This window comes from Thermobia domestica, chromosome 18 (assembly GCF_964235325.1).
Source record: "Thermobia domestica chromosome 18, izTheDome1.hap1.1, whole genome shotgun sequence".
Lineage (NCBI taxonomy): Eukaryota > Metazoa > Arthropoda > Insecta > Zygentoma > Lepismatidae > Thermobia > Thermobia domestica.
The window spans coordinates 176192752-176215747 of record NC_137471.1 but is presented as its reverse complement, the minus strand read 5'-3'; the positions used below and the strand labels follow the sequence as shown (position 1 = coordinate 176215747).

The window sequence follows — 22996 nt, the reverse complement described above, 5'->3', positions numbered from 1 at the left end:
ACTCAATACTTTGAATCCCAATAATGATTCAGAAATACTAAACACACTACTTTTCCAAAGTGCCAAATTCTTTCCTCTTACGACCTTTGATAACTTTCCTTCCTCACAGTACAACCTCGGGAGAACCTTCTGAAACTGTTAAGTAATTTGAGATTAACACGAAATCTGAGGTAATTCCAATATTAGCGTTCACTTTTATATATATAATTATTCTTTTTTCATTTTGTAATTATTTATTTTTCTCTTATCCAAGTGCGGTGACCTAATATAGATACGAGTCCATATGCCTATCGTAACTGGGGGAGACCCGGTACGCTACTGCAATGGGAAAAAATCTTTGTATTCCTTTCCTTTTGGTTCCAATCCACATATTGTTCATTATGGCGTGTGTTGCACCAGAAATTAGAGTTAAACTTGGATATGGAAGTTTGTTGCATTTAAAGTTACCTTTGACAATATATGTACTACCATGAGCAAAATAAATGACGCGTCTCTTTATTTTGAAATTTTTTGAAAATATCTCCGTTTTCTTTATATGTTCGAAATTTCGGAAGGTTTCCCCAGCAGGACAGGTTAATAACAAACCCGTTTTTAATATTTGTGTTAGATATTAGCTTAAAATAAAGAAATTAGAAGCAAAAAACATTAAATCGACAGAAATCTCGAGAATTACCAACTCTGCTAAAGTGGGAAATTTTCAAGAACGCGAGGGAATTCTGCAGTTCAACACGAAGCAGCGACATCTATGTCAGTGAGAGAAGCGTGGATTAGATCTACAAACGAAAATTTTAACAAAATATTTCTAGTATGTCTTATTATATGCATTATCAGCGAACTCCAAATATATGAATCTATGCTAAGTATTAACGTATAGATAGTGCAAATAGTGGAAATTACCTATGGAAAAAGACGAATTGTTAGCCCAATCGTAATGAAAAATCGTCTTTACTGTAGAACAGATTCAGCTTACGTAAGAAAGCAAATAGCTCAGTTAGATAAAGCAACGAGTTTGTATACCGAAGGTAGACGGTTCGAATCCCGTGAAGGACTGTTGTCATTTTTATCACTAAGGTTATTTTATTTATTTTTTATTTGGGAAAGAATCAAATTGTAACATATGTGTAAAACTCATGACGATACCCAAAAAAATATCGTCGCATTTGCATTAGTGTCTCTAATTTTTGTTTGCAAACAGATTCGTAATTATTTCCCCTGTGCTCACTGATGCATAACGAATGTTTTCCAGTAAATGTTAATCCTAATTTGGAGAATTTTATAGTTTCACAATTCCTCACTACATAGTCTTCTATCTACGTGTTTGGATATTTTGATAACAGATTTCCCTATTAAATGTTTAATTTTCTCTATAAATATTTGTCTTAAATTGAAATTGTTTTGAATTTACTACATAAGCAAAGTTGTCCGAAGGAGGAGAGCTCAAGTAACAGATATTCTACGTAAAAGCAATCTATTGTAGAATGATGATGCTTCTTACCTTCAGCACATAATCTTAACGTTAGAGTGTCAGAGAGAGAAAAATCCTGTTTTTCCTCCCCTATGACCCCTCATCTTAAAGCTCTACCTATAATGATTCGTGTCACATACTTTCGGCTCTCCAAAGACATTCATATTTATTATTATTATTATTATTATTCCTGTGACTTTTTGGCGCCCTTCCCCTAGTAGTAGCCTATATTTTACATTTTATCATAGTGTTTTTAATAGTTTAAACCAGGAGCGTCATTTCAGATTTTGCTTTGGGGGGGGGGGGGCAAGACCTCTTGATATAAGTAAAATTTCGCGTTTTTCACTGATTTACTACTATTCTAATGATAAACTCTATATACATCTCAAACTCAGGGGGGGGGCAAATGCCCCTCCCTGCCCTCCCTAAATGACGCCCCTGTTTTAAACCCACGCCTGCCTTCTGTGGTACCGGGTCCAATTCCCGGTGGATTACTGTTGAACGATAAAAGTGGTTCGGATTCCACTATAATTAGTATCCACATCTCCCTTGCCCATTAAGGCATAATCGTGGAACGCTAAACTCAAGCAAACAAACAAACAATACTTAATTCCCGGCACTCTTTATTCTACATGCCATCTCTCAATTTTTCGATACAGCCCCCTTAGTACTATGAAACTCTCTTCTTCCATAGTGAAATGGAAAAAGATCATATAATTGCCATTACTTTACAAGAATATAAACCAAAAACGTCAGTAGAAAGCACATTATAAAATTTACTTTTTGATGCTCGTTTTGGTGTCCCTCTTTCTCTGGCGCCCCGGGCAGTCGCCCGGCCCTTAGTCCGCCCTTGAAAGTACGGACGCATAACTAAGGACTGCGGAGGAGAGGTTAACCTTCATGTTATGCCACTGGTTTGACGTGTTTGAAATGTTCAGTAAGTGATCGGTTAGTGAAATAATTTCGACAGTTACTGATGTTTAAAGTTTAGCTAAGACAAAGCTACCTAATCAAATACATTTGATATCGGGATGTCACAATTTGATTTTTCCTCACATAAAAAAGATAAAAACAATAGTAATAAAAACCCTTACTCGTACTGGGCTCCTAACTAACTAACAACCTAATTCTTACAGACTAGTTGCTCTGACCAACTGAGTTTCGATTTCTTACGCGAAAGAAGTCTGTTATATTAAGAGGCATGCTTTTCATTATCAAAACTGTTCGAAGTAATACGAACATGGCTTAAGAACAGAGACCAGGGTTTGAAAAAACCCGGGCTTTTTTGAAAAAGCCCAACCCACCTGGGCCCATATGGGTTTTTTCGGGTATTTTCGGGTTTAATTGGGTTTTTTCGGGTTTAATCGGGTTTTTTCGAAATATTTCAATGTCTTTGGGGTAAAAGTGTTAAAATGTTATTTATATTTGTGATTTATGTTTCAAGATTGTCATTGACACAACTTACAACAATTTTCTACTCAATGCTGTTTTGAAAAAATGGCCGCCATTTTGAAATTTTACATTCGATCGCCGAGAAAATCTATATAGTAAATTTAGCATAACTTGTGCTTCCACCGTCAAAATTTCAACTTAAAAGACTGAAAATTGCGCTTCGTAGCGTAGATACTCGCTGTTTTGAAAAAATTGTCGCCATTTTGATATTTTTCGTTGGTATGCCGCCAAAATCTATACAGGAAATTTAGATTGTCTCTTCTTGTACTGTGAAAATTTTAACTTAAAAGACCGAAAGTTGTATCCTGTAATGTGTGTGGTAAAGGCAAACGAGTTGAGTTGATTTTGTGTTTAACGTCCCTTTTAGCAGCGAGGCTATATTACACGGGACCTACTGATTAAAGTGGAATCCGAACCACATGATCTCCCTCCGGGAAGCAAACCCGGGCCACCCACGCCGAAGACGCGTACACTAACCGCTTAGCCATGAAGGAGCTCGGCAAACAAACGAACAAATGTAGATCAAGTCATCCAGAAGCCTGACTGCCATTCGCCAAATATGAATACAAAAGGGGTCTATTAATTTAAAACAAAGATACAATTCATGTTGTATGAAATAAATAAATGTTTCAAAATGTCTTATATGAAATTAAATCTTCCAGCGTAAATAAACCTGTCATATTTTCTCCATGAGAATACGGGACACCTCAGATCTCCCACCTCAACTTTCCAACACAATGAATTGAACTATAGTCTGGTTATGAATAAAAGTATAATAGGCCGCGGTGGCTCAGTGGTAGAGCGTTCACCTCTGGTGCATGGGGTCCCTAGTTCGATCCCAGCTCGCGCCAAGTGAGCTTTGTGGTAGACAAACACCGTGTGCGTGGGTTTTCTCGGGATTCTCACATTTCCTCCCACTTTCTCCATTCCGTCATTTCATTCATTTCTCATCATCACCGTCACCTTGAGCATAGCAGGCATAACCGTGAGACTAAAAGTAAAAGATTTCATTTTTATTTATGTATTTTTTTTTCAAGAATATAATAGGCGAAAGTTCACTAAGCAGCAGCTGTTTTTCTCTCTTCGTACCCTGCAATTAATTGTACAGACTGAAGCTGCCTAAAAACTTAAGATGTGCTATAAAAATGCTGTGCAGGAAAACAATATGCAAATTATTTAAATCAGTGATACAATCTACTTTTAATATTCTTCGCGCGTTTAGCAATATTTATTTACATGGATTTATTTGCCAAAATTATGTTCGTCAGTTTAATCTGATGAAAAGCTGATTTTTCTCCCTGTGTCGTGTGAAACTGTCAGGACCAGATTTACATTTTTCTAAGACGTGGACCAAAGCACAATTCTGAGCCCCTAGCCCCTGAAAAAGATTATAATTCTTGTTAACTTACTTAATGTGTTGCTGGAGAAAAGGTCAGCCATCTTCCCCCGTGTTTGTAAATGTAGAAACACTCAAAGCCATTTTATTATTATTTTTAATCCGGAGTATCCGAGTTTTTATCAAGTTCAATGGAAAAAGTACCATTCCAAATTTCGCTCGCTATCAAGTCGAACAGGGTGGTGTAATAACTTCCTCGAAACTGTTACATGCAACAGCGTACTGTACATTCACTAATTATAGGATTCCCAGTCAATGTCAGAATTTTCTGTTTTTCACTTTTCGAATAAGCGGATATTGATAACAGAAATGGAACAGAGTTAAAATACGGGACATTTCACTTTTCCGACTAAATTTATGGGGACGCGGGACACTCGGGCCCAAAAACGGGACTGTTCCGTTTTTTTACGGGACGTATGCCAGGCTTAAGCGTAAAATAAATAGTTTTATTATTGAAGTATTCATTTCCGATCCTTCTGTAATAATGCCAACAGTAAAATAGTGTGCCAGCATCTGGGCTCACAGAATATTTGCAAATAAAAAATTAAGGGAACAAATAAACAGAGTTCAGAGAGGAGTTATAATTAGAACAATAGGAATAATCAAAACACTACCGATAGAATCCTTACAGGTGCTTGCACTAGAAGAACCAATCCACTACCAAATACTAAGAGAAGCTGTAAAACGATGGAAAACAAATAATGAAACTATAAAAATAATAGAGATTCTAGGTACAAATCCGAACAACGAAGATGAACTAAATATGTTGATAGAAAGAAAATGGCAGGAGGAATGGTACACCACAACAAAAGGAGAAAAGCTCAAAGAATACATACCAACTATCAAAGTAAGGAAAGAAATTGGTGAAATAAAGAAGGAAACTATGGAAGCGCTGTCGGGACATGGACCCTTCAAAACACATTTGAAAAGATTAAATATTGAAAATGACGAAATGTGTTCATGTGGAGAAATCCAAACACCTGAACACGTAATATGGAATTGTGAAAATTACGTAACTAGTGAAGAAATAAGGGATCTCAGAGATGAAGATTGGACTAGCTTACGGCAGGATAAAACAAAATTCGATAACTTTCGAAAAATAACAGAGCATATAGTGAGAAACCTATGGAATGAACGAACCCAACGAAGAAGGTAATTGAACAAATAGCACTTTGAAAAGATATTAATTAAATAAAAACAAATCAAATTCTAATAGAAACAATCTTAAAGTTCTGGCAAACACCCAGAACTATAGTACAAACTTACGTTTCTTTTATTTATTTATTTATGTCGTTTTTTATTTCTATAACCCCTACCGTATTAACATTGTGTGTGTGTCAGTGTTGTGCGTGTTAGAGTAATAAACACATATGAGAAACAGTGTGATTAAAACTTAGAGAATCATAGAAGAAAGAAGAAACTACAAGACAGTCAACACCAAATGAGAAGATGTTGTTTTTTACACTGTGTTTTGTTTATCTTTTTCTTTTTAAATTTTTACTTTTCAGGATGGTGAATGTGCTGCTTCCCAATCATTTATATTATGTATTAATCAATTATTTTCTTTCTTCTTTCAGGTTATTTTCTGCATGTAAAAGGTAAATAAAGGAAAATAAAACAAACAAACCAAAAAAAAAAAAAAAAAAAAGAGAGCGAAATATAAGGGCATGGTTTTAAATATTAGGTGCCATGCTGAAAAGAAATGTGCCTCACCTCAATCTGCTGAGGTTTGACAGCCGAAAAGACAGGGAGATAATGAAGAAACATCAAGTATAAGAGAGAGAATAAAGGCAAGAGGCAGTTGCGTCTGCCATAAATAAGTCCGAAAGTAATCGGCCAAGGCAGGGGGAAGTGGAGGCATAAAAAAAAAAAGAATTCCGATCCTTCTGCGTTTAATTCGGGAATTTCTCGAGCACTTCTTTCACGGCGTGTACATCAAAACTTTCACTAGTACGGAAATTTGAACTCAGCACTTGAAATAGTAAGCGTTACATAGTCTTCGGAACCCCGAGCATTAAGCTTCTTAAATTTGACAAGAATTTTTACGCTATTGCTGGTGTAGATTCTACAGAATGCTTATTTGAAGAGTAGCAACAAATGACTGAACTGTTATGGTTCAACCAAATTTTAGTTGAAAACACTTGTGTTTTACATCAATAGTAAGAAATAATACTAATAGTTTTACAAATGTATTTATATATGTACTATTAGTACCGGCACCTATGACCTTAAACCCGTCAAACGTATGAGTGATAACGTCCCTCGGTGTCGCTGAGTCGACGAGCACACTATTCACGGAAAATATTTTCTAAAGTACAAAATTGCTTCTTTTACTTCAAAAGGCTATAAGCATAATCCATACATTAATTTGTTCTATAACTATCTCAAGCCAAGTTTTTTTTTTTTTTTTTTTAACTCATTTAGCGCATTCAGAGCTTTATAAAGGTCTTATGTTGAATGTTGTTGTATATCTTAACGTAAAAGTGTCTAATTCGCCCAAGAAAAGTCTAAAATCTGATAAAAATCACTTACAATGTAATCACTTTAGTTGTACCAATAATATACTAACAAATAGGTCAAAAACCCAGGTGGGTTTTAAAGTGGTTTTTTTCAGATGGGTCCAACCCGAAAAAACCCACCGGGTTTTTTCGGGCTGGGCCCACCTGGGCAAACCCTGACAGAGACGGAACTGAATTACCACTCGATTGACCTTGAGGGCAAATCACCAAAGCGTAAAGACGTAAGTTCAGCATGCATTTCTCTGGAGTTGTGTTCAGTATTCCTATCTGCCAGTCATGCTTGTTCGTAGGAGTAATATGTTACAAACCTGACCTTTCGATACAGCACAATAGCAAAAGAATAAAAGGGAAGGAATTCTTGCCCTTGTGAACGTTGGATACCACCATGTGCAATAAAACTGTCGCGTCTCCTTGAAGTGATATTTTATCGAAAATAACTCGTTTTCCTTTATATAGTCTATCCGAAGTTTTTGAGGGTTTCAAAATGAGGAAATGTTACTGACAAACAAGGACGCATTCAGGGGTGGGTCCAGGGGGTCCGGACCCCCTCTGAAACCCCAACTTTTCTGTAAATTTAGCCTAATTTTGGGGATTATCTTTTAAAATTTTATTATAATTTATCCTAATATTGAAGTCGGACCCCTCCCGAAATAAATTACTGCATACGTGTCTCTGACAATTTTCAATATATTCGTTAAATAATAAAGTAAAATAACTAAATTAGGAGCAAAAAGCTTTAATAATAATAATAATAATAATAATAATAATAATAATAATAATAATAATTGAAGCGAGCTTAACGAGTTTCAACCGTACGACGCAACCAACGTTTGGGTGCCTGTTCGTTCGTCTGCTCCTCTCATAAAAGACATTTCATTTTAATGAAACTAGTAAGTGCCTTCTTTTAGCTCTGCGGAGTAACTATTGCTTGGAATATGAATCTGCAAAACATAAGAGGTAAAATTAACCAAATGGTGCAAGTTTCCACTTATATATATAAAACAATTTTGCAATATCAACTACGTGAATCTTGTCCCATAAAGAAGCCGAAACCCCTACACCGAAGAGCCCTCCGAGATTTGATCATTGTCCACACGGACTGAAATTGTCATTTGAAGCCAAGACTTTAATATGAAGCCAATAATTTCTTTAAAATAGACGGAAAATTCGGAAGTAATAAGCATTTTCATATTTTTGCCTTTTCCCATAAGGGAGCCGTAGCCCCCTATACTGAAGAGCCCCCCCCCCCCCGGAGATTTGATCATTGTCCACTCGGACTGAATTTGTCATTTGGAACCAACACTTTAATACGAAGCAAAATATTTCTTTAAAATAGACGAAAAATTCGAAAGTTATAAACATGTTAACAATTTTGCCTTTTCTCATAAGGGGGCCGTATTAGCCTACACTGAAGAGCCCCACGAGATTTGATCATTGACCACTTGGACTGAAACTCTCATTTGAAACCAAAACTTTAATATGAAGCCAAAAATTAAACTTTTACATCAATTTAAACTGACTGGGTTCCGGTTCCCCCCACTATTGTTTAGTTTAGTTAAGTGGTAATTTGTGACAGCTTCACATCATCAAAAGAATGTTTCACTTCCCCTCCCCTCCCCCAGGAGTTCGTGCTGGATCCACCACTGGAATCAATAGACAATCTTCCTATTCTTTTTGTCACCCTTGATTGTGTAGGGGCTCCTTCGTACAAATAAAGAAGCGGTAATATTACAATCAAGGGGCGCTATATATTAGGTATTCTTTTAGTTACCTACCCCTAACCGCACAGGGCCATCTTTCGTAGAATAAAAAAATATTACGTGATATTCCAATCATGAAAGGGGAGAGGATGCTGTAAATATATTTCTTATTCATTTTGTCTGTCCTGCTTATCAAAAATTACTTTCTGTTGGAAGGCTACTGAAATGAGAGGGGCAAAATAAAAAGTCGTACCCCCTCCTACATGGTTGCTCAAATAAGTACTAAAGAAAGCATTTTAAACTAAGATATTTAAGATTTAAACTAGGAAACTAAGATATCCTTACATTATGTAAGGATGGCATATTCAGGATTATTATTATTATTATTATTATATTATTATTATTATTATTTGAATGTTTTTGGAGCACCGAAATTTTGTGAGACGAACAACGATATGTAGAGGTTTAAGATGGGTGGTCATAGAGGAGGAAAAACAGGATTTTTCTCTGTCTGACTCTCTAACGTAAAGATTATGTGCTGAAGGTAAGAAGCATCATCATTCTACAATAGGTTGCTTTTACGTAGAATATCAATTACTTGAGTTCTCCTCCTTGGGTCTACTTACCTTATGTAGTAAATTCAAAACAATTTCAATTCAATACAAATACATTGTAAAACTTTTCCGTAATTAAACATCTAGAGAAAATTAAACATTTAATAGGGACATCTGTTATCAAAATATCCAAACACGTAGATAGAAGACTATCTAGTGAGAAATATTGTGAAACTTTATAAAATTCTCCAAATTAGAATTAACATTTACTGGGAAACATTCGTTATGCGCCAGCGAGCATATGGTGAGCAGTGAGCACAGGGGAAATAATTACGAAACTGTTTGCAAACAAAATATAGGGACGCAAGTGCGACAACGGCATTTTTTCTTTTTTTGGTATCGTCATGAGTTTTACACATACGTTACAATTTGATTCTTTCCCACATAAAAAAATAAATAAAATAACCGTAGTGTAGTGATAAAAATGACAACGGCATTTCCAGGGGATCGAACCCGCTACCTTCAGCATACAGACTCGTTGCTTTAACTAACTGAGCTATTTGCTTTTTACGTGAACTGAGCCTGTTCCGGTAAAGACGATATTTCATTACGATCGTCCTACCAATTCGTCCTTTTCCATAGATAATTTCCACTATTTGCTCTATCTTTATGTTAATACTTAGCATATATTCATATATTTGGAGTTTGCAGATAATGCATATAATAAGACATACTAGAAATATTCGTTAAAAGTTTAGTTTGTAGATTTAATCCACATTTCTCTCAATGACATAGATGTCGCTGCTTCGTGTTGAAATGCAGAATTCCCTCGTGTTCTTGAAAATTTCCCACTTTAGCAGAGTTGGTAATTCTCGAGATTTCTGTCGATTTAATGTTTTTTGCTTCTAATTTCTTTATTTTAAGCTAATATCTAACACAAATATTAAAAACGGGTTTGTTATTAACCTGTCCTGCTGGGGAAACCTTCCGAAATTTCGAACATATAAAGAAAACGGAGATATTTTCAAAAAACTTCAAAATAAAGAGACGCGTCATTTATTTTGCTCATGGTAGTACAATACTATTTGAAGCACGAAATACTAAAATCCACAACACTGGAAACCTCATTGGTTCCCTAAACAAAAAATTCTATAGAAAGAAAATCTTAACACTGACACGTTAATAATTTCGAGAAGATCTAATTTGAACAGTTTTCTTTATCGTCGAGAGAACTAACAATGCACGATAAAGGAGAGTCAAGTAAGTAAATTCGTTCCGAAAATGCTAATAAAGGAACTTGTACGAAAACGTAAGGACTTCTTGCGAATGGCCTAGTTTCACTCTCTACATTAATGTATTTCTTTATTATGGTACATAGTATTTTGTTCATATTTTGGCAACCTTTCTACAAATTCGGAATATGACTGTCGTTTCACAGTTTCACCTCCCTCTATATGAAATTTCGCTTTTTCTGCATGACCTATATCAAACGTAAAACGTTCCAAGTGGTCCAGTAAGTGATTTATTGAAAATAATTTCTTAAATATCACAATCTTTCTCCATCATTTACTCTATAATGCCGAACTTAATAATGGGACACACAAAATGCAGAATTTCTATTAACAGTAAATGATTATTTGCTTTTGACTTTCAACATGGCTTTCCGGCATGCCTATACGAGACGTGGACACAAGCTCCTGCCAAGGATCGAACCCGGGTTTCCTACACCCAAGGCTACAACGTTAACCACACGCGAATCGTAATTACACGATCTAATGAAAATCGTACTTTATCCCCTCGGAAATAATTTAAAAAGTGCATGTATTAAGTGACTGAATGAATTTTGCTACTAAGCATACAATTCAGTTGATTAGATTGACTTTCATTCTTATGAAAAGGTCTGATAGAAAATGACGAAGACTTGACTGTAAACATTATTATAAATGTAGCTTATCAGATAAACGATTGCTCTTGAAATGAAAATATTACGTAACATTACTGATCCTATGACATAACTCAGCTAGCAAAAAAAGCTGACTCCGATAGAAAAGGTGTGATTAAGCATTTGTATAGTACATAAACATCTTCCAAATGATAAAACTCTATCTCATCTATTAAAATTTCTTCGCCGCTGATGCTTTTACTATACTTAAGTACTAAATACACAACTTCTAATTTATTATTATTCATAATAGAAATTGCCTATGTAAAGAGTGTGCAAAATATCATGCAATTCCTATAGAAAGTTACAACTATATTATTAAAAATAAAATATCCATCACCTACACACTAAATTACTCTAAAAATTAACAACCAAGAATATATCCATAATTTAAATACAGGCACTCATACTTCTCCTTTTTAGAAAACTTGAGGAAGGCTGTGAAGAATATGGGATGAAAAATGTTAGAAAGACAAAAGCTATCGTGATTGGAACAATGGGAGTCACTGCCAAATATAGAAGTAGAAGCAGAGAAAATAGAAGACGTGACTAGTTTTCAATACTTGGGTAGTATTATTAGTAATGATATGAAGTGTGAACGTGAAATGAAAGCAAAAAATAGGAATGGCAAAAGAAGGCTTTAGGAGGAAGAAAATACTTTTTTGTGGGACCTTGAACAAAGAGTTGAGAAAAACTAAATTCTTCGTGTGGAATACTGAACTGTATGGGTCACAAACATGGACATTACGCAGACAAGATGAAAAACTACTGAAAGCTTTCGAAATGTGGGTGTGGAGAAGAATCTAGCGAAAACGAATGAGAGGGTGTTAGAACTGGTGGAGGAGAAAAGAACAATGTTAGAAAATTTTAAAAGAAAGAGAAACTGGTTGGGACATTGGCTAAGAAGGAACTATATCATGAGGGTCGTGATAGAGAGTATGGTAGCAGGAAAGAGAGGGAGAGGGCGAAAGAGACTAGAATTAATGAACGATATCAGAACAGAAAATCATACGTGAAGACGAAGAGATTAGCGAAAGACCGTTGAAAATGGACGCTTCTCAGTTGCAGCAAGTGATCTACCAATAATGGCAAATACCTATCACGGTGATGACTATAATTTCGCACTCTCGGAGACCTTCTGAAGTAGCGTTACCTCTATTTGTTCTTCATTCCTTGTCTATTCGATGTCCCGCTGATCTTGTGTATTTTAAATGTTTCATGAAGATCCTCTCCCGAGGATGAAGAGGGAAAGAAAGAATAACAACTAGAAATAACGTTACTTAAGAAGGCTTCAAGAGATCCGAAATTACAGTACATCTCAAAAAAGTAATCGAGCGCTCTGATTATTGTGAGCATCTCTTATAAACGTATTATTTTGGCACAAGAACTTTGATGTTGGGTATGAGAGGTACTCCTGGCTAATGCATAAAATAGAGAGTTGAATCTTGTTATGTTCCACGAAAATAAATAACGCGCTTTCCGAAAATTTCGCCCCAAGAAAACCCACTCCCATACGTACACTATCCAATTTAGGATTATTTAATAAGAAATGACATTCCATATAATAAAGTTATTAATGAAATATCTGTTTATGGGTTAATCCATATCAGGGTTGACTGGTTTAAACCAGCTGAAAAAAAAATGGTTTAAACAAAGAAAGAAAGAAAAAAAAAAACGAAAAATGTTCGTAAAAGGGTAAGTGTTCGTACAATCTTGATGAACACACATTTATGGGTTATCACGTTTCACTTCCATGTATTATTCGTATTATATTCAGACCTAAATTCCCCATTCATTACTCAAAGAGATTATACTACAAAAGCATATATATATATATATATATATATATATATATATATATATATATATATATATATATAAAGTTTATGAATTTTTTTTTTTTTTTTTGTGATTTTTTCATAGTTTGTTATTATTGTTATTCAATTGCAACCAAAGAAAAATTATAAATATTGTTTCGTTTTGATGTTTACTATTGATAAAATACATCGAAATGTCGAACTTTTTTAGGTGGGGGTCATACAAACCCCAGGAGACGCATTTATTGAAATCAGAAGTATCTTTTGTATCTATTCATATATAAAAGGGTCAGAGCCAAAGTGGACTCAAGTAATTCGTTTCTTCATTCACTTTTCCCACTGATAAGCAAATTAAGGTGTTGTAGTTCTTTAACTTGAATTAATAAAAGTCGTAGTGAACTAACTTGGACTAAATTAGTTTTTTTGTACCCTGCAGTATTTTGAAATTGTCCATATGTAATTCTGTATAATGGTTTCACTTGTGCAACTGTTTATCTTTTTGTCCACTTGACAATTATATTAACAAGTATGTAAAGATCAGTACAACGTATTTTTATCAGGAGTCCTTCGTGAGTCGGCAGACGTATCACATTTATGGCCAATTAGTCCCAGTTTCGAGTTCAAATGGAGGACAAATTCTCTCGGATGTAAGCCGAGAAGCCGTTTGGATTCCGCTTTAACCTTATATGACCCCTTCCAGCATAACCCGATTGTTGCATAACACCAAGACGAGAGAAACTTATTTTTGTCCATATGTGCTATAAACAGATAGAGCAAATTATTTCAAAAAACTTTAAACAAAATAAAACCGGATTTAAAAAAAAAACAATCTTTTACTTTTTCTCAATAAACAACATGGTTTTTGCCAACGCTGATCCATGTCAATTCACTAGGGCCATGACACCCACCAATTCAGATTTTCATGCTACTTGATACAGCTGTAAGGATTAACAAGTTAGTAAGCATATGAAAATTTTCTTTTCTGGTTTATATAGTTTCAAAGATACAGGTTATTAGAGTGAGAAAATTACTCAAATATCGCTTACTAGCACCTGCTTATGACTAGAGTGTTCGAGGAGAAACCTCATAAGTCACTAATGAACTTATCTGCGTCAAATATTTACCAAATACTAATCAAAACATCTAGGTCTAAAGGAAAACTGTTTCATCAACCTTGCGCATCTGGAAGATCTACTAAAAAAAATAATTTTGCTAAATCACGAAAAATTTTTGGCTGCGCAACATGAAGTCAGAAAATGAGTTTTATAACCAAAAGGCATGAGAGTTTCAACTTTCCTTTTTGTTTTATAATGAACCAAAGTATGTCCGAAAATGCTATGAAAAACTAATTTTTTGAAAGTCTAGGAGCCTATAAGTATTTGCGTTGTTCTGCTAAAAAAGTTCAAGGGGGAAAAAAATGAAAACATTTGTAATTAGAGAACTGTCTCAGGAATTTAAATAAAATTTTGAATATGGATAAGTGGAGTGCTACGTGATAAGGGTGTGTAAACATCATGGCAGTATTTTGAATTTAGTTTCAGAATGTTAAATCAGAAGTGGGCCGAGTGATATATCGTTTTAATCTGGATTGTTCTTAAAAATCCAAAGAAGTTATTCTTTTCAACCTATGGTTACTTATGAATGACTTTTTATGGAAAGATTTCGACTTGTAAACTGTTCTGTACAGTCCGCAGCAAAAAACATGCAACATGAGCATGTAATTTGTGAAACTACGCCTAACAGCCCAGGGAAAAAACTCGGCGTCCTCCCCTGCACTTATTTTGGAGCAAAATACTTCGTCGTTTCACAAACTTACACGCTCGTGTTGCAGGTTTTTTTGCTACGGACTGTACCTTAACCATTATCTCGAAAATAACTTATTTCTTAATTACCAATCTTGCTTAGCTAGGGGTCAATTGCTTCTGAAAGTCAGGAAAACCATTTTGGTGGCCAGGGAAAATCTGCAAAACATGCTGAAAGTTAGGGAAACCTATACTTCACAGAAGACCCAGGGAATTTTTTCCAGCTGTAGGGTCAGTAAGAGTAATTAGAGACACATTTCACAACTTTTCCACGTTACTCAGCTTCTATTAGTTTTGAAAGAAGTTAACCTAGGCAACAGTTCAGGGCGCCAGTAAAGAACAAGTTGTTGCCAAGGAACTTACTGTTATCTCATAAGTTTATGAGTAAATGTCAAATTTGTGCTGTCTCATAATTTCTCTCCAAAAGTGAGTCGTATTTCAGAAAATAATAATTCATCGATCGTTTAAGGTGCATTTAGTAGATTTACTTAAAGACGTACACATGAAATGAATTTATGTATGGATCAGTACAATAAATCTGCACTTACGATTAATTGAACAGTAATCCTGACAAAGTATGGTGTAAGTTGTGGAGGTCAGGTTTAGGCACCTAAATCGACATGACAGTTGAAAAATTATAGTTCATTAATAGTTTCCTTCCTATTGTCCTCCAAACGATTTTCACTAAGCAACACCACAATACACCACATAGCACAGATGACGTTCAACGGGACCACTACGAATAATTGTTGAAAAATTAATTCTTTCACGATTTGCATGTAAATATAGCGTCCGGACATATGCCATAAAAAGCGTAGTCCAAAATACTCAGAACATGTACTAGATGACCACTAAAATGCATGAATGTTCCCTAACGGAGCCAAGCCTGGCGAAGCGGTTGGACTCGAAAGATAGGACGGGGTATGTCCGAAGGAAGCAGACACATCAATGATGGTAAATATACATGTACGCTAAGATAGTGGAAAAAAAGGCTTTCGCAGTGATAGAAGTTCTTATAGCACTTGTAATTGTTTTACACTAACAACGCTACACTTGTAAACAAAATACAGTTGTAACACGTACCACATAATTCTGCGGCCTACAGAAATTTGTTTCGGGTTAACTGCTGTATCGCCGGACCAATTTTAGGAAATTTACCAGATGAATTTGAGTTCGTGAAAGTCAGGTGAGGGGAATCGAAGTTAAGAAAATACTTGCTGTTAGCTGTTTTTGATGTTGTAAGAGGCACTATATGTGGAAGCAGAATCTACTATATGGCGCAGAGTCGATTATTATTATTTACGAGAAAGGACGTGGGGAAATAAAAGATTGTCACATCTCGTGTTTTAATATTTTAACGATTGTACAAAAATTAGGTACACTCGAACAGCTTATCGTAAGTGTAGAAACTAATTGAAACTACAGAAAAGAAGAGGAACATCTAACTAAATCTAACCTAATTTAGTACATTTTGGTCCTTTTTGGATAACATTTAGTTTCTTCCCCAAAACTGTGCAACACATAAGTCACTCATTTTGTGACATATAAAGTGTGTCTCCAATATTCTCCTTTATGCATGTACACACCACCGCTGACGCGCCTGCTTCCTACGAATGCACCCCCTCACTACCGCTTGGGACCCCTGCTGCGCTTCTACCCGGGGATGAGTTTACTTAGGCCATTTCATTCAATTGAATCGTTCAATGGACCGATTCATAAAGAACTGATTCCTCGGAACAGTTCCTGAAATATCACCGGAACCAGTTCCTTACGAATAGAATTCGTTAGAAATTATGGTAGTTCCGACTATAATGATTCTACTATTATTTACAACATTTCATTTCATATTTCAAGCATTGATACATACAGAACTAAGCGAACTTCGTATCGTATCAGTTCTAAATGTAACAAAACTTAAAATACATTACGTAGTAAACAATAGATGAAACTACAGCAAGAACCACCATACCTTCATAACAAAAAAACATTAGGGTGGGGGGCCAGCCCCCCAAACCCCCTTCCTACAAACGAAAAATAATGAGGGTAGCACGCTCTCCTAACCCTTTTCTAACCCCATTACAGTTTATAAAACGGCAATTAACGTCCAGTGTAAATTTCACAAAACTATACACTTAAAATGAAAGAACAGCAAACAAAACCAAACACCTCATATTTCAATGCAGAACTAGAATCTCAAAACAAACTTCTCTGCAAAAGCTGAGCCAACAAGAAACTGTTTTTTTGCTTAACAAACAGCCAAATGAACATTCATGAATAATATTCTCATAATTCGTAACTCCTGACACGAACATATAACAAAAGAATCTAACGTACTCCCACCTTAGATCCACTAATAAAGCTGCCAGTTCGCACAGACAACTGCTTCAAGTAAGAAGAACAATGACGTTTATAACATACAAAATACACTCTTAACCGGTTATGTAGAAGTGTGTTCAATAGCTTCAGCTTTTCAAAGACAACGCAAATACTTTAAAGGTTTAATACACTCACATTGAAACAATATCTTATAAGCATCAACACTATTTCCGCAAATTAATGTTGTCAGCTTGTAAAAATTTAGAACTCCTATGACTTTTTCATCACGAGAACCTCTATGCCATTCGACATTCCACGAACACCACAGCAATAAAGCAGCACCCAAGAAACCACGTGTAGTATTAAAGACTGCCACACAAGATGACGTCACACCATATCCATAATTCTCCGCTCAAACAAAGAAACATCTTGAACCTTGAACCATATGACTTCCTACAAGCAATCAAGTTAGCGGAACAGGTAAGCTCTCAAAACCGGAATCAAAAGATCAAATCACTGAATCGAAAAAATGAATGAGATGGCTATAGGAAACTCTTGCCCACTAGTTTTTATGCCATAGATCCACAATGTATTTCGAGCAATAATCACTGTCAAGTGTGCAAAGGTCACAACCTAGTATTTTGGTGAACAAGGTTGGCAAAAACCATTGTTTTTATTGAAAAAACCAAAAAACCAGGTTTTTTTGGTTTAAATAATTTGCTCTATGTATTTATATCACAGACGGAAAGAAATAAGTTTGTTTGGCCTTGGTGTTATCATGCAACAACCGGATTATGTTGGAAGGGGTCACATACGGAATTCAACCGCTTCTCGGCTTACATCTGAGGGAACCGTCCTTCATTTGGACTCGAAACCGGGACTAATTGGCCAAAACTGCGATACGTCTGCCGACTACTCACGAAGGACTCCTGATAAAAATACGTTGTACTGATCTTTACATACTTCTTAATATAATTATCAAGAGTCATTTCAGAAGGACAAAATGATAAATACTTGCACAAGTGAAACCATTATACAGATTTACATATGGACAATTTCAAAATACTGCAGAGTACAAAAGAAGTAATGTCCAAGTTAGTTCACTACGACTTTTATTATTCTAAGTTAAATAAATACAACGACTTAATTTGCGTATCAGTACGAAAAGTGAATAAAAATACTAATTATTTGACTCTACTTTGACCCATTTATACATAAATAGATACCAGAGATACTTCTGATTTCAAAAATGCCTCTCGTGCGGTTTGTATGACCCCCCCCCCCCCCAAGTACGGCATTTCGATGTATTTTATCAATAGTAAATATTATTAGAACGAAACAATATTTAGAATTTTTCTTTGATTGCAACTGCATAATAATAATAAACTATAAAAAAAAATCACATAAAGCACTCACAGGTACCCAGTGTAACACGCCGATTGTAATAAGATTGTACAGACATAAAGAACATCCAAAAAGGTTTCTTTTTTCTTTTTTTTTTTTTATCGGCCAACAAACGTATTGAAAGGGTCAAATAGGAGCTTAACGATGGGGTCAAAATGAGATTATGTGGAATATAGCGAGAACGAAACGAGAGATCAGAAAAGGGTAAATGTACGAAATATTACCCATAGTCGGCGCAAGGCAATGAGGTAGAATACAACCATCTGAAGAAAGCAAAATATCTGGAAATGGACCAATCACATGTACGACATTGTCGCAATGTCTTACGGAAATAAGCCAAAGGGGTGGTAACAAGCAGAAAGAAAGAAGAAACGGAAAAAGAAAATACGTATTTTTGCTTTCGGTGCGTATGTCGCCCGTATGCGAGAGACACATTCACCTCAATGCACGAAGATGGGAGAACACGCACGAAGGATGCAAACGCCGTTCTTATAGGCAGCCAGCGGTGCAGTGGGCTGCATATATCGCATAACGGAAACAACGATAAGCAGGATGTTGGAGACGACAAAAATGTTACCGTTATGTTGTTCGCGTATTTTAGTAGTGATGTAATTTTGATACCCATGCGTTGTAGTGACATTACTGTTGATGTTTATCTTACGTATGTGGACTACCTACTATTACATTCTACTGTGCCATACCTTACGCGATATATGCAGCCCACTGTGCAGTACTGTCTCGCTGGCTGCCTATACGAAGGGCGTTTGCATCCTTCCTGTGTGTTCTCCCATCTTCACGCATTGAGATGAATCTGCGTCTCTTTCGCATATGGGAACATACGCACCCAAAGCAAAAACACCGTATTTTCTGTTTCCGTTTTTTCTTTCTTTCTGCTCTTTACCACCCTTTCCGCTAATTTCCGTAACACATTGTGACAATGTTGTACACGTGATTGGTCCATTTCAGGATGTTCTGCTCTCTTCTCATGGGTGTGTTCTACCTCATTCAATTGCGTCGAATATGGGTACTATTTCGTACATTTAATCTTTTCCGATATCTCTTCTCGTTCCACACAATCTCATTTTGACCGATTTTCAAGTCCCTATTTCATTCTTTCAATACGCTTGGCCGATATAAAACAAATACGTGTCGCTTCTTTTTCGATGTTCTCTGTCTCTGCAATCTTATCACAATCAGCGTGGTACACCAGGGTACCCTGCCTTGTTAGACCAAACATAACGTAACCAAATGTAACCTAACTTCAATTAACCTAATGTGAACAGAAAAAGCAGATTTTAACATTTTTCAGAAACAACTGGTGGACCCTTCTGCTAAACATTAGCCTTTGTTTCCATGCAGTTTTACTACACGGATCCACACAGAAATTCATAATAAAAAAAATCTCTCTCCATGGTTCCATTTCCTGTACTTTCAGCAATCATTTCCGAGGTGTGTGCTCGCATTCCCCGGTGCAGGTTCATTTTAACAGGTCTTCTAAAACTTTCGAAGCTGTGCTAGGTGGCCACTAAAAAGCACTAATGCCACACCAAACAACGTGCGGTTTTACAGTACAGATCCATAGTACTAGTAGTAGTAGTAGGAGCAGTAAGAGTAGGAGTAGCAACGGGTAAGAAGCCCCGCAGTGGTTGGTTGGGTTCTGTTCTCGACGTGAAATGGGCAAATTTAAGACTTCCCCAAATTTTTCTGTACACTTTACAATCTATGGATGCGTCTAGTAAAATTACACCTTTGTTGTAATTTATGATAACCTATTTCACAAACTACAAATTCATCTGTAATGAACTTATGGAAGATTACGTGCATTTCAGGTTTAATTTCTATATTTCCACGTAAATACGAATCTCAGATGTAAGTGCAAACCATATTTCCATTACTTATACACTGCTCCATTATTAGAATTTCTTCAATAAATCGGGTTAAGTTCCAAAGTTGGGCGTCCGTTTCCAGGAAAATTTTTAAAATTTACAGGAAAGAAATGGACAATTTGATCGTTTGTGTGCTTGATAATATAAAAGTCTCGAAAAATCTGTTTATTTGTTATATATAAGCGGTTATGAACACAGGACTATATGGCGACCGGAGGGAACTACTTGGCGCAAGGTAACAAAACAGTTGCATTGTCGAAAAGAAACGAGCATATATGTTATCAACATGACGAATGTACAAGGGCAATGGAGTAACAGTTTTAACATTTGTAAAGCAGTATGTTGATAACGAACAAAATCTTTTAAAAGTTTGTGAAGAGCACGGATTAATGAATCTAGTAACAAATTGCAGAAAGTGTGCAAAGGAGATAACAGCGAAAAAACTTGGCGAAAGCCGACGCCCAACTGCGGAATAAATGCCTTTACTTGTACCTACATTTTGCAAAATGTGGTGTAAGTAAACTTGACCAGCACCGTATAAGTAATCTACAGTGGCCAACATATTCTGAATGCATGAAAACCAGTTCTCCTTTTCACTTAATTATTTCTTGAGTGGCATACTATAAGGAAGCGATGGAACTTTTTAAAAAGAACAAGTAGCCTATGGGAACATGTCGGTATTGAAGCATAATGAAAACATATTGTAAACTCAAAACTTGAGCGAATGAGGGGTCAACAACAATCGATAAACATCTTACGGTCTATGTTTAGCAGAAGGGGTCCAGCTCTCTTAGCTCTCTTCTCTAAAAAATGTTACAATATTGGTAGTTTCTCTTCACATTCGGTTAGTTTAGGGTAGGGTTGGTTAGTTTAAGTTAGGTTAGGCTAGTTTAGGTTACGTTAGGTTAGTTTAGTTTATGTTATATTAGTGTAGGAGTCCCGCATAATTTTCCAAAAAAATGATTAGGTTAGTTTAGGTTAGTTCAGGTTAGCTTATGTTAGGTTACTTTAGATTTCGTTACTTTATGTTACGTCTAAGTACTTGCATCACTCATTTCTCCTGTAAATTTTGTGTTTCTTACGTGCTTCTGGACCCCTTGTACTAAACATACCACCATCTTACATCAAAACGAAGATGTTAACTAGAGACGTCCATGTATGGAAATTCACATCTCACATTAGCTTTCATTAAAAATATGCTACACAAGTACACCCGTGTCACTAATATTTGCTTCAATATAGCTGAAAATCATGTCTGATGATTGAAATTATTTTTTGTAAGGATTTCAATCTGGCAGGACACTAAAATAAACTCAAATTTCTTTTTCAGTTCAATTCAAGATTTCAGCTACGATTCGAAAACACTTACATTTTATTTAAAAGGATAATATATATGCAACTTATGAATGTAACACATATCGTTTATGCAAGTCAGAGAAATAATTTGGCTTCAATAACAAAGTAGGGTAGTATAAACTATTTTCACGTGAATTGTAGCACAGCTGTGTTGTAGTCGCGGTTGTCACCTGATTTGTAAACACTACAATTAACTCCAAAATACCCACTTACCATTTTCTACCAACAGGATTACCGCTGGAAAAACTAACAATAACAGCAAAAATATAGACTTCATTTTCTTCACAGATGATATACAACTAAATTCTTGATCACTATGCCACCCGATGTCTGCAGATTATCATCCCCTGTACAACTCTTCCCAACACAGTAATGTGGCGTCATGCGAAAAGAACTATGGGAGGTACGTGGAGGCCAGAAATGGACCAGCGACCACGCACTGGTACACATGGCAATAAACAAAACACTAACGATAAAAACTATTGAAACTTTCTAAACAAAACAAGTACTCGGCGCGTACATGATATTCTTTCATGTATCGTTTTTGCATGTATACCGTTCTATGGATAATAGCGCTAACAGTTGCAGAGTATGCAGACAATTCTGACGAAGTCCAAATTTGATGGAAAATAAGTCATGAAACGAAGTTCTGCATACCATAACAGTCGTATTTCATATCCTTACTTAGCGGGTCAAATGTTTCTGAAGAAAAAATGAATATATGTGTTCGTAAATTGAAATATTCTCTAGAAGAACGATATCCTTAACTCCCTTACTTTTTTTCTCTGTTATTTTGGTCAGAGTGGTTTCTCACAACTCGATCTTAGCCAGTCTCCTAAGATCTTGATGTTGGTGAGGGATTATCCAAAAATCATGTCCTTACTTGAGTGCCGCGGTGGCTCAGTGGTAGAGCGTTCACCTCTGGTGCTTGGGGTCCTGGGTTCGATCCCGGCCCCCGCCAAACTTCCGAAGAGAAGGAAGGAAAATACCTTGAACCTGAACCTGAACCTGAAGTGAACCTTGTGGTGGACAAACACCGTGTGCGTGAGTTTCTTTGGGGCTCTCCCGTGTCCTCCCACTTTCTTCATTCCACCATTTCATTCATTACTCATCATCACCGTCTCCTTTAGCCTAACCGGCATAACCGCGGGACGTAAAACTCAAAGATTTCATTTCATTTCATTGTCCTTACTTTGATGTATGGATCAAATGAAGAGTTGGTTAACAATTAGAATTATTACTCATATCCAGTGATGTAATATTAATTTTTAGGTGAGTATACGCTCCATCCCTCGTTACACATACACACACATATTTATATATATTTAGGGTGTTGCAATACTATTAGTCTTTGCACTATCAAGATTTAAAGTTCAGTTCATAAGAA

General features: G+C 35.9%; 1 protein-coding gene across 2 annotated transcripts in view; it reads right to left on the bottom strand.

Annotated features, from left to right (window-relative positions):
* The window catches only part of l(1)G0320 (signal sequence receptor subunit 1 l(1)G0320), a 59261-nt gene extending 37206 nt beyond the window's left edge, over positions 1 to 22055 (bottom strand). Inside the window, exon 1 of one of the 2 annotated variants that reach the window (XM_081745271.1) lies at positions 21823 to 22055. In XM_081745271.1, coding sequence (XP_081601397.1) covers positions 21823 to 21886 — 64 coding nt within the window. In that variant the 5' untranslated portion in view covers positions 21887 to 22055. The remainder of the gene's footprint in view (positions 1 to 21822) is intronic. The other variant, XM_081745272.1, reaches the window with a different exon arrangement.
* Between the last annotated feature and the right edge of the window lie 941 nt (positions 22056 to 22996).